Below are 13,207 nucleotides of genomic sequence, written 5' to 3' on the forward strand. Positions count from 1 at the left end.
AAACCAATACCTCGGGTCATATATGATTGTAATTTAGAGAATTTGGAGAAAATAATTGATGGGAGTAAAGTAGCAATAGTGACAATAGTTCAATAACTTCCTTTTTGTTGAATAAATTGATGAAATTCTATGAAATAAAGTTATCCTGAATGTGAAAATGCGAGCTCCGAGCTATGTTTTATAGATAAAGATTATTTTAATAAATAAATAAAGATAATTACGGCAAACAATAAGCATTAAAAATAAGATTCCAGAAAAAAATATAAAGGTAATATAACAAAATAATGACGACAATTAGTTTCTCATCCCAACAATATACTACACAACAAAATACATAAAGTTGATTTCAGAGATAATTTCAAGCGCGAGAACTTCAAAATGGAGAAAAAGGTTGGCGTACTTTCACAATGAGAGAATGACTACACCATTTTTTTAAATTAAATCCTTGCAATCATTTCAAACACATTCCTTAAATTTATCATTCGCAGAGATTTTTATTCGATAGTACATGCATTGGACTGTAACACTTTATAGCATTTTGGCAAAAATATCCTATTCCACAAAATATCCGTGTACTTTAATATTTATAATTATTTGGCGTCCATTTAATAAATTAAATACCTTACTTTGGAAAAATGAGTAATTAGCATAAAGTTAAATAAGATACATGGCATTCATCTGAGAACAATCTGAAATAAGAGCTTTCATTACTTCTTGAAATGCTATATCCACTCCCAATATTTCAATAACCTGTCACCATCATTATTTCTTGCGCTGTAATTCAATGATAAATAAATTAATCATTCTGAACAATATCCTTTTAATTTGGATTATTGCAGGAAAAAAATTCTCTCATACTAATATAGCCAAGAATAAGAGTGTCAGAGATTTCAGAAAAGAGTCAATTTCTCAATTTCACTTCAACAACAACTTCGAATTATTCGGATTTAAAAATAATGCAAAAGCTATTAAGCTTTTATGATGAGATTCTTTCCCGGCGTATTAATTGAGTGAAGTCCTCTCGGGATTTCCACCGGTTGATTGGATTTAGAAACCGAAGATTATCGTAATAAAATACGTGATATTCTAGAAGACCAGGCTTACCGGAAACTGCATAGAGACCCCACAGAAGCGGTAACAAGAAAGACGATTTCCCTCATCAAGAAGTCCGGTTTAGCACCTGAAGAAGCAAAGAATCTACAACCTGATGCTCCGGCTCCCCCTAGGCTTTATGGACTGCCCAAAATTCATAAAAAAGGAGTGCCGTTAAGACCGATAGTGAGTTCTATCGCTTCGCCCACCTATAACTTGGCTAAATATTTAACATGGCTCCTTTCTCCGTATGTTGGGCTTGGTGAACACCATGTCAAAAACTCGGCCGAGTTTGTGAATATCCTGGATGATATTAAAGTGAAAGATACGGACATTTTGGTCAGCTTGGATGTTGTGTCCCTTTTTACTCGAGTGCCACTCGTTGACACCATTGAGTTGCTGCAGAATATTTTTGATGACAACACGGTGAAACTATTCCATCACGTACTGACGTCAACTTATTTCAAATATGACCAGGAATTTTTCGAGCAGACGGACGGAGTTCCTATGGGATCCCCTCTATCTCCAGCCATTGCAAATTTTTATATGGAACATTTTGAAGAAAAGGCACTCTCCACAGCTCCGCTACGCCCAAGGTATTTTTTCCGATATGTGGATGATACCTTCCTAATTTGGCCTCATGGGTCTGAGGCTTTAATGAAGTTTTTAGAACATATGAATAACCAACATAAAAACATTCAGTTTACTATGGAAAAAGAAATAAACGGCAAGATTCCTTTCCTCGATATCTTGATCCACCGGAAGAGTAATGGTTGCCTGGGACATAGCGTGTATCGCAAGCCGACGCACACGGATCTGTATCTGAATGCTCGCAGCCATCACCACCCTTCTCACAGAGCGGCGGTACTTTCTACCTTAGTACATCGTGCCAAAGCCATCGCGGACACGGAAAGTCTTCCAGATGAGATGAGATATTTGAAGAGAACATTCCGGCAAAATGGATACAGTGACCGACAGATCACTTTGGCCATGAAAAGAACTTTTAACGAAAATTTGTCGGGTGGGAAAGAAGAGTCTAAGCCTGTAGCCAGGGCCGTTCTGCCATATATGTCGACAGTATCTACTAAGATCTCGAACATTCTCAAAAGATACAATATAGAGACAATACATAAACCTATTAGTAAACTGAGGGACCAATTAGTGAAGGCAAAAGACCCCGTTGGCCTAATGACACCTGGCGTCTACCAGATTTCCTGTGAATGTGGCCAAATCTACGTGGGGGAGACTGGTAGAACGATAGCCACCAGGATTAAGGAGCATCGGAGGCATTTCAGACTTGGACAGCCTGATAAGTCTGCTGTGGCTGAACATAGCATTAATAGGGATCACCAAATTAAATGGGATAGCGCCAAATTAATCTGCCGTTCCAACAACTTCTGGGACAGGCTTGCTAAGGAGGCCATTGAAATTAGGCTTAATAAAAATAATTTCAATAGGGACACTGGATACAAAATTAGCAATGCGTGGAATCCCATTTTAAAGAAAATAAAAAATCATAGAACCCCACCGTTTCATAAAAATTCAGATTTTTCCGGCCGATCAGGGGTAACTTAATTGTTGCAATTTGTTTATAGTTACTTATAAACATTCTTTAATCAGTAAAAATTTATTATTCACCCTGAGGACGATGAACGAGGCGTTCATTGAAACGTTGGTGCCTATAAATCCAATCAACCGGTGGAAATCCCGAGAGGACTTCACTCTATTAAGCTTTTCATTATTTTGAATGAGATAATGATACTATTGATTGGATGAGAATGATGATATTGATACTATCATCCTGATGATAGCATTAGATGCTGAATCCCGGGTCGTGCTATTTAAAATAAAGTGTGGAATAAAACAAATATTTTATTCTATTTTATTTGACTTCATAAAAATAATAATCTTGCGATATATCTTTTTCCCTTACTACGCAACATCAAATGGAAAAGAAAATAACGGACGATAATGTTTTTTAAGCATGTTTTTTTTCAAAATACTTATAATAGATAATTATTGGTCAATTAGGATCCAAATGGCCTGAAGTATAAAGTATAGTGAGATGATTAAATACAGAGAGAATCCATCAAAGTTTGGCTCATTGTATTTAGGAAATTTATGAAAATAGGTTAGAAAAATAGAAATGTACTGGATAAGATTCAACCTCAAAGATAACTGACTTAATGCACAGTATTACGGGTATAACAGAAAAGTAGAATTAAAATTATCCATGTATCCACAAAGATTTGGGAGTAAATACTCAGAAGAATTATTTCATTCCACAAATGTTTTTAGCCACAAAGTGCTCCGATTCCCGTGCTAAGTAAACCAAAATCTGGAAAATATACCAGACGGAATGCAAATTACTATAACCGTTTTTGGATTATACGAATGCCTATTATGTACCCTAAAACCTAAGTATAAAAGAAGAAAATAAATTGATGAAGCATAATTAAGGCTGAGGTAAACAGCCATGCGCCATTGTTTACTTCTGTCAAGCACTAACAATGAACCAGAGTATGTAGCAACAAATTTCTCTACTGTGTATGTAATAGAACGGTCAAGCTCTTGTATCGACCTCAACATCTTTCCAACGTTGTGAAACATTTTTCCAGAACTTGAGCAATTACTTGATAACTTGAACTAACTTCCACCGAATCGCAGCTGCTAAAATTTCCCATTGAGAAAAGAAGCAACGTGACACAATATACGGGAGTATGATGGATCAATTTGATTTTCACTTTCAACGTGATGAATGTCAAAGTTGACTACTTTCGCCCGCAACATCGAGAAAATAGACGAAAATACCTCGTCAGCACAAAACTTGTCCACCAAGATAATTATGCACCATTATTACAATTTCTTCGGAAGCGAAAATGCTTTGCAAAGAGAAAGTAAAACGCGACGAATTCCACGCCCGTGTACATTTCTAAATTATTCGCTCGCTCTACCGCCTTAGGCCATATTCGCTGACTAAGTTAGCTCAAGGTTAGCAACACCGCCACCAAGAAACTCTTAACGACCTGGTATGGTCCTGCTATGAGGTACCAGTACCGATACCAGCATACCTTTATGGCACTTTCGGAGAATTAGATATCACAAACTGAAACTCATTCCACCAGACTGCATAAACGATAACCGTCACTCTACAAAGGTAAATAATATCAAAGGTAACCGTTTGAGAGGGCATACAAAACTCATACATAAGAATATCGTTTTCTTTTTTAATCTTTTCAATTCCCCATAAGACGCTTCTTCGATTAATAACTGAGGGAATCGCAGAGCCATGCCTTTATGTAGAATAAAACTGAGGATTACTTTATTTTCTTGTTGGATAGGGTGTATGTCACACTTCTAGACCAAAATCACATCACTCTTGCAAATAATACTAAGCAAGCAGCCTAAAATAATAATTGTTACGTGCCCGTGACCTTATGCCGTGTTTCCAAGGGCGCTAAACATTTTAGGTAATCCTCTTACTCAATGATGTTACGATAAATCCGTTTACTCAACGATGCAATAGTATCACTGGTATTGGACCAGCTAACATTATTTCACACTCTTATAATTTATAAGCTGATATACCCACACCAGCTGGCCTTCACTCTTCGATTGTACAGCAACGAGTTACAATGACCGAAATTATTTATCGCGCTCGGTTCCACGAACATTCTAAACTCGCAAAATAGCTAATCTCCTCTTTAGTCATTCCTGATCTTCGCCTCAGTGGTGGCAGGGGTTGATAACTCGTTTGGGTATCAAAAAGATGTGGGTGAACTTGTCACCACCTTAAGCACGGATTAAAGCATTTAACCATTTCGGTTCTTGTAAGATGGATCTGGTACTTCATACTCACTCTCACTCAAATAAGAATGCAAGTACTGTTCTCTGTATCAGGTTCCAAGTAACTTGTTGGGAATGAAAAACAGAAAGCAGGAGGCTTTTTAAATTATATTCAAGTTCGGTAGCTGCAGGAACAGGTGACCATAAACTAAACGGATTTAAAAGAGAAATACGCACAAAAATTCGCCTGTTGGGGAAAAGACTCCATTAAAATAATCTTTATCAAGCTACGAGCAAGTCGAGCATGGATAAAAGAGGATGCAAGAATATCGATGAATGTTGGGAGGAGATGGAACGACTTATCACACACTTGACGAAATATTTATTTAAAAAAAGACTAAGCAAATGATAGACAGCCACTGTTGAGCAATGGCAACTTAATGATGCTGGTTATGAAATAAAGCTACATTATCCAATATTTAATGTTTACTCTCATCGCAAGAGAGATTCAATTGTTCCAAATATGATTCCTAAAAAATGCAAATTTATTATATATACTCTTTTCAAAACGAAAAGCATGTTTGAATATGAATGAAATAATCAAGGATAACATCGTACAAAAATACTCCCCAAGGGTCGATGGTAGCGAAGCAGGTGATCAAACAATAGGTACTCGAATGTGAAAGGGAAGGCTCACCGGGATGCTCTCATAGAAATGAAGACGTAATTACAGACGAGCATTGTGTGTAAGGGAAACAGAGCATACGAAAATATCTCTCAAGGTCGGAAAGAGATCATGCACTTCACGAATTCAACATGAGAGAGAGGCGCCGAACAATAGTTGCCTTCTACTCTAAATCATTGACAGCTTGATGCCATTGGATATAGGCGACATCAACGTTGGATTGCTTTCCAAATACTCATTACGACAGAGGACTACTAATAGGTCCCAAAAACGCTTGTGGAAATAAAATAATAATCTCCGCTTCAAGCTACAAACAAGGTAAGCATCACTACTCAGGGTCGAGAGCAGCAAGTGGCCTCGTATTCAACTTTTTTAAAGAAAGACCCGTCGAAATACGATAATTCGAATAAAGATGGAATTATTTTACCCTTCCCTTAGCTACAATTGCAGCGCCGATAAAAGGGCTTACAATAGTTATCAACAAGAGGTGAGAGAATATGTAACCAGAGTCTCAGGGAATTAAAATAAAGGCTAAATGAACGATAGCAGGCCACAGTTAAACATCGACTGCTCAATGATTTTGGGTATGGGTGAAAACAATTGCATGCCCAACACTCCATTTGTTAGAAAGTACCACAGTGTTATACTGAGCCGCTGTTTCAATAAAAGCAAATTATGCCTTCCTTCAAACCACGAGCTCGGTGAGCACAGATCTACATCTACATTTTACCCTGAGAGCCACCTCAATGCTGTTCATCTTGGGGATATTCATGACGTGGCAGGGAGCAAATAACAGGGTGTATGATAGTATGTACTACGAAAGAGATGAACGGAACAGGTGCCCAGGGGCTTAGCTAATCAAAAGACAATGGGGACTCACCGAACGATAGTAAGCCACTGTTGAGCATGGACAGCTTGATGGCGTTGGGTATGGACGACAGCGACGTGCTCCCTCCGCCTCCATTCTTCTTCCTCTTGGGCTTCTCCAGATCGGCGAACCTCGTGCTCGAGTGAGAGCGGTGTTTCCGGTGCGCCCCGCCGTGCGAGCTAGCGCCGCCGTGACCCGAGGTGCCCGCCCCGCCCGCCCCGGAGGCCCCGCTCCGGCTGACCCCATCCCTGCCCCCGGCGGACGAGGCCCCAGTCCCTGACGCACCCCCCGCCCCCGTTGTGGCGCCTATCGAAGACAGCGTGCAGACACCGGACGCTTGCGCCAAGCACCGGCCTCGCAAGCCTTAACAGCGCCCTCTCCTTCCCGCGCGACGACGCCGCCGCCTCGTGGTTATAAGGTTGACCGGCGAGGCGAGGAAGGCTACGGTCGGTCAAATGGGGCGAACGTCGTTCGAATGGCACCTCAAGACTCCGAACTCCACGTACGAAACACACCCGAGCCGAGTCCCCACACAATGACGACTACTATCCAGGTTCCAGGACAATAATCCGATCCCGCTACACGGTTGAACAGCGAATAAATCGACCGGGAATATGCGAACAATCTTCCCGTATGACGAGTTTGTTTGCGCGCCGAGGTGTTTCGAAACCGGGCTGTAACACGTACACCAAAGCGGGCGACACGGCTACTCCACTCCTTTTTACACTTGTTGTCTTTTCCACACTCCACCCAGGCTCTAAATGGGCTGCTTATTATGCAACAAAAAACACACTACTGTCCACACCTCCAGAGAGCACCGATTAAGGGCCGCACCCCACGTCGCTTATAATCCTCGCATCCCCGCCTCGCCTCAGGGACCGACCAACGTGTTCCGCTCCCCCAGTCTCGGGCGACGAGACTACCTCACTCCTTTCAGGGCTGTGCGCGACTGGCCCCGCCGACGCGACGATTTCGAAGTCTCGGGCCCGTGGAGCGGCACACACAGCACCACCACCGGAGCCGCTCCTCCTTACCCCCCCTCCCCTCTCCGCCGCTCTCGCAACAGCGCCGCTCCCTCCACACCCCTCCTCCCGCACCCTCGCCTCTTTTCCCCTCCCGCGCCTCACATACACACACCCGAAAGCCACTCTTCTTCCCATCCCACCTCCGTGACGTCACGTTCTGGCCGCACCTCATTGGCGGCGGACACCCGCTGTTGGTTTCCCCTTTCTCTTTTACCGCACCTTTTCCTTTCTCCTTCTTCATCTCTTTTTTCTACGCACTCACTTTATCTCTTCATCTACTGTCCTTCTCGAAAGGAGGTAAACCAGCTTGAAAGGGTGGGAGAATATTTTTGGGGGTGGACTTGGGTTTTGCGAGGAAGGTCATCTAGATAATAAAGGGCAATGATTAGAAGTTTGAGATGGGTAATGTATGCATGAACAAGGCCAGTATTATTGCTTGGGAAACGTATTTTTACCTTAAGTATTAATTCCAAATCGGGGTTGCACTTCGCCTTCACGGTGAATATGCATTGTAACTGGGAATACGCTTTGGGGGAATTGGATGGCCTGGGCTGGCGACCACCCTCCCAGGTAACGGGGGGTCCGGGAAAATTATTGAAAAATGACATGCCTGGAAAAACATTTTACATAATTTTGGCAAAAAAAATATTTTTAAGCAGATGCAGTCGTTAAATGTCAGAACTTGACAATAGTTTTAAATATTTTTTTACTTCTCTGACGTTTTGGGAGGGATCTATCCCCTCATATACCCCCCCCCCCCCCCCACAGTTACGCCACTGCACCTCCATATATCCATTTGCGAAGCTTATAGTTATCTGTTGGGGAGTGGGTGGAGAGCAGCAATCCTGCCGGATTTAGGTGCTACGGAATATCCCCCCGGGAAACGGGGTGTCACCGAGCCCTCGCCCGCAAAATTTGTTTAAATTTCTCCCTAAAAATAGCATTATAAGTACCATATAAGACTAAAATTTATTTAAAAATTGATATTTTTGTTTTTATTCTACTTGAATATACAGGTTTCGTACTATTTTCATACAAATTATTATTGAAGTTGGGGGGAGTGAGGGGTAGCATGGCCTCCCCAAGCCTCGCCCATGCATGTATTATGAATTAAGTCAGAAACATTTTTCGGCGGAGATTAAGTCAAATGCGAGCGGAAAGAAATCATCATTCCCTTTGAGTGTCGAAAAACACTGGAATCGTATACGAATTCGATTTCCTTTTTGATTGAGTTTCAAAAACGAAGAGACCCGTATTTTGTCGTTTTGCGAATCGTCGCCAACTTTTCGAGATTATCGCGGCAAAAAAAACGACGGCCTTTGCATTTTCGCATATGAGTTGATGACGTCAGGAACTCATGATGAGAGGTGGGCCGCTTCACCGCTACTTCTCGGCTGTGTTCATAGCCCTCGCGTGGTAAATGGAATCAAGTTTTCTTCGTTCTTTCGTCGTTGATGTGTACTCACCTACAAGTGATTCCTGAGTTCAGTGGAAGATTCTTCCAGATTGAGTAAATGAACCTCAACTCTAATGACGTCAACAACTCATGAAAATTAGGTGACAACTTTGCGTTTTTTCTTTAATTTAAAAATCACGACTGAATGGCTGCGTGAGGAAGATTTTATTCTCGTAATCTCTCCTAAATATCTCTCCTGTATTTTCCTTCCCATTCATCTGCCAAATTCGTTCGATAGACTGCAATTTCGGGTAAGAGCGAATGAGCCTCGGAGTCACCATTGACAACGAGGGGCGGATTCAGCGTCAGATTTGGGGTGGGGGAAGCATGATCTGGGTTTGGGGATCATGGAGTACCCCGCGGGAGAGAGAGGGGCGTTGTTGCAGTAGAGAGTGCTACACTCTACAATAAATACAACTCAAACATCTAGTCATTTTGGGACTAGTTGCCATGTATTTGCATATACACTACCTTCACTCCTTTTCAGGGATACAAAAACTATTAAATTAAAAAAAATATATACTTTTTGAAAACATTTTGGGAGGTATACTGTGACACCCCCTGTGACACACACTGTGACACCCCCTAAATCCACGCCGACTAAAATATTATTTCCTTAATTAAACATGTTTTAATATAAACGATCAATTATTTGAGAAGAAAAAACTATGAATTTACTCGGAAATTGGCCATGCACAGTATTTGTAGAAAAGCTATAAGTAGCAAAAGTACCGATAGGTGAAGCGGGATAAAGTCTGCATCGAGTGGGGTTCCTCAAGGATAAGTCTTCTGACCTTTGCTGTTTTCATTGTCTCCTTTCATATTTTTCTATGCTCTTCAAGTTCTATGAGGATAAGTTCAATGCCTCGAATCTTCATCCTCAAACTTCCCATCTGGAATATCATCTTTTTCCTACACCCATTTCTTTTTTAAAAAGCACTAATTAATGGCATAAGAGATGAAATGCTTGGTATTCATTATATAGAAATTTTTCAAATTTTTACAGACACAATGACAATGCTACCCCACATTAATATCTAAAGGAATTGCGCTAACGATATAAATGATAATATTTCAATATTATCAAGAATATTATACTGAAATGAAGAAAGTAGTATATGCTAAATTGCTGCGTACTGACAGATGGATGCGTGTCACATGGGTAGGTACAAGTAAAATTTCAAAGACTACCACGACAATGTGCAGGAAATGTTTACACGTTTTTATTTACAGTTCACAGAGGCAGTCATGAAAGGTAGTCGATCCTTTCATGACCCATTCTCAGACTCAACTCCACCCTTTTTTTACGAAGTGTATTAACGGCTACCTAAAACGATGGACCGAAATACACAAAGGGTAAGAGAGTTCAAAGATGATGTCCATGATGAGGCGAGGACCTACCTTTCAAAGACTCCTTTGCAGGGCTTTTCGCAACCTAATTAACATCAGGGGCGGAACGATCGACAAGGAACGGATTATGCCTTTTGTTAGAAAAACCAACTCGCGGAAACGAGAGAATACGTTTGAATCTTGACGTTTGCAAGGGTAAAAAGAAGGAGACGTAGTCCTATTATTTTTCCCGACAAGTGAAAATCGATTACCTCAAACTCCACATGGGTCAAAGGAGAAGAACGAGTTTTGTCCAACAAAAAGCAAAGCAAAAACGAATCTTTTGACGAAAAGTTCGGAGTGGGAATGGGTGACGCCGTATATTCCTTTCGTAAAGCTGACAGAGAGGAAGTCGTGCGAAAGAGGTTGAGAGAAGATACATATAGCACCGTGAGTTTTATCACATACTATTCGGGCAGTGACAACAACCAATGGAGAAATAATGATATTGCATCTCATTAAATTTGATCGACTGCAAGACAATGTAGAAGGGAGTTACAGAATAATTCACATCTCTAAAAACAAAAATAATTGCAATAAAAAATAAGACATTGATAATCATAGAAACAGTTATTCTTATTTAATAAATCCAAATTTATGGTAACAATGATATTTAACTAGCTTATATACAATCGGTAAACAAAGCGCAAAGAAGGTATTTCAAAATTCTTTCTAATAAAAATACATAGTTCGAGACCTGCTGCTCAGTATTACGAGGGAGCACCACATTTATAGGAAAATTAAATGTATTTAAGCTGGAGCTGAGATATTTTTTACTTAATTCATACTTTAAAAAAATTATATTTATCAATTATATTTGTCATTGATGGAATATTTATAAAATACATATATTAAAAGCCGCAATTATTTATTCACATTAACTTTATTTTATGGCATGGTGAAATAATGCCTCAAAATTCCTAGAGTAATCTGTGAAAAGTGAACGGAATGCAATATTTATGTTTTAACTCCTTTACAATAATAAAATTAATATAAAAAAAGTCAATTATACATGGATGGAAAAGAAGAGGCAAGAATTTTGAAATACCTTATTTGCACTTTGTTTATCAATTGTACCTAAGCTAGTGAAATATCGTATTTACCATAATTTTGGATTTATTAAATAAGAATAAATTTTTCTATGATAACTAATGTCTTATTTTCATTGCAATTATTATTGTTTCTAGAGATGTGAATTCTTTTGTTATCATTTCTTTATAATCTTCCTAATCTTTTTTTTAATTACCTTCATATTCTAATATTTTGGCATTATTAAAGTCAAAGGTATTAATATTGGCTACGCCATGCTTTTCCAGGGCATATAGTATTTATCTATTTTAATAAATTATTATTTGCGCTGACAAATCCTGTTCTTTAAATACTGCATCGATTTACATGATAATGAATTTAAAAAATTAGCTGAAATTTGAATAAAAACTTAAGTATTTTTTAAACCACGTCGCGATTTTAAATGTTCGAACAATTCTCTTATTTGTACATAAAAATTTGATATCGACATAAAGTTATGATATTTTCGGAAATAAACCATATTCTAGTATCATTGTTGCTACTCCGTGACCAGAAATGTACTCTTTGTTCAAGCCCGGGAAAGATCTTCCACTACGTGACGTGAAAAGGAATTAGAAGGAGTAATATATAAGGAAATGGAGGAAAAAGCAAGAAAAGAATGTGAGGTTAGACAAGAGAGGCGCGTCGTTAAATACAGAATGAGAAACGGGAGCAGAGTCAATTATCTCGGGAATCAAAGGAAAAAAAGGGATTGAATTGATTAAGTTCGATTGGATTGACATTTCCCCAGAGATAGATGGGATAAGAAAAGTCTCGGATTCAAAGGAAAAAGAAAGATGTGACTGTTTCCCGGTTACGCCTCCAACCTCCCGATGGGCCAACTTCAACGATAGCAGACGGGTCTCTGAAGGGGGGAACGGTGAACTCTCTGAGGCTTGATCGCTTTCCGGGCGATGCCGATTGAATTCAGACGAGGGTCGAACATTGAGGGGAGGAAACCGGGGGGGGGGGGGAGCCTTGATTTTGGTGAAGTCCATGCCCCGCACAACAAGTTCCACCGAGGGTTTTTTTCCTGCACGAAAGCCCTGGCCAAACATTGTCTCGCGTGCCATTGAGCATCATGATTTCCAGCACGCGATTGCCGACGGGCTCCATGTGAGAACCGCCTCTCAGATTTTTCGCACGGGTTTATGAGACCAAAACTTCAATAATGCCTGCCCAGATACTTTTCCGAGGAAATATTTGACCCCAGAGTCATACAGAAAATTACAGGAATTTAGAGGCTTAGAGGTTAATAAAATGCTTTGCTTGAACTATGGACGCCACATTTTCACGTCACTCAGCATCGTAATGTTGCAAAATGAGGATTTTTTTTACACGCCGTTTGAGCTAGTTCCGAACTTTTTCCGAACGCAGTAAAAAGATTTTCTGCAGAGTTGGCATGAAGGGATAAAAAAGGAATTGCGATATAAATTCTGATTAATAATGCCCTTTTAACGCTTCAAAAATCGAATCGATATTAAGGTCAATATTTCGATAAAGTAGACCTTTATTCTCGACGTGAACATTATATCGGACACGACATGGAACTTTTCGTGAATTTCCTTGTGGCCACTAATAGCAGCCATTGTCCCTGCCCTGGAATGTTCATTTCGAAGTGGTCTCTTTGTTACCCTTGGATGGTGGACCCAATAGTTTACTCAAGTAATTCGAGAATAATTTAAAATGGAGAATTTTCCACACACAATCTTTGCCTACATTTTTGAGGCATTGCCTTTTCACAATATATTTGTGCAACGTTGATATCAACGCCAATTACGACACTATTACTATTTCTCTATTACAAATGTAATTGTAAAAAAATGATCACTCTGCAA

The 13,207-nt window shown here is 39.9% G+C and overlaps 1 protein-coding gene across 2 annotated transcripts in view; it reads right to left on the reverse strand.

Annotated features, from left to right (window-relative positions):
- Positions 1–6,660, reverse strand: part of LOC124157763 (receptor-type tyrosine-protein phosphatase kappa) — a 318,693-nt gene extending 312,033 nt beyond the window's left edge. For both annotated transcript variants that reach the window (XR_006864649.1, XM_046532767.1), the window contains exon 1: positions 6,444–6,660. Coding sequence is in view for 1 of the 2 variants with exons in the window: in XM_046532767.1 (XP_046388723.1) it covers positions 6,444–6,471 (28 nt within the window). In the remaining variant the exon portion in view is untranslated. The remainder of the gene's footprint in view (positions 1–6,443) is intronic.
- Between the last annotated feature and the right edge of the window lie 6,547 nt (positions 6,661–13,207).

This window comes from Ischnura elegans, chromosome 4, assembly GCF_921293095.1.
Source record: "Ischnura elegans chromosome 4, ioIscEleg1.1, whole genome shotgun sequence".
NCBI lineage: Eukaryota > Metazoa > Arthropoda > Insecta > Odonata > Coenagrionidae > Ischnura > Ischnura elegans.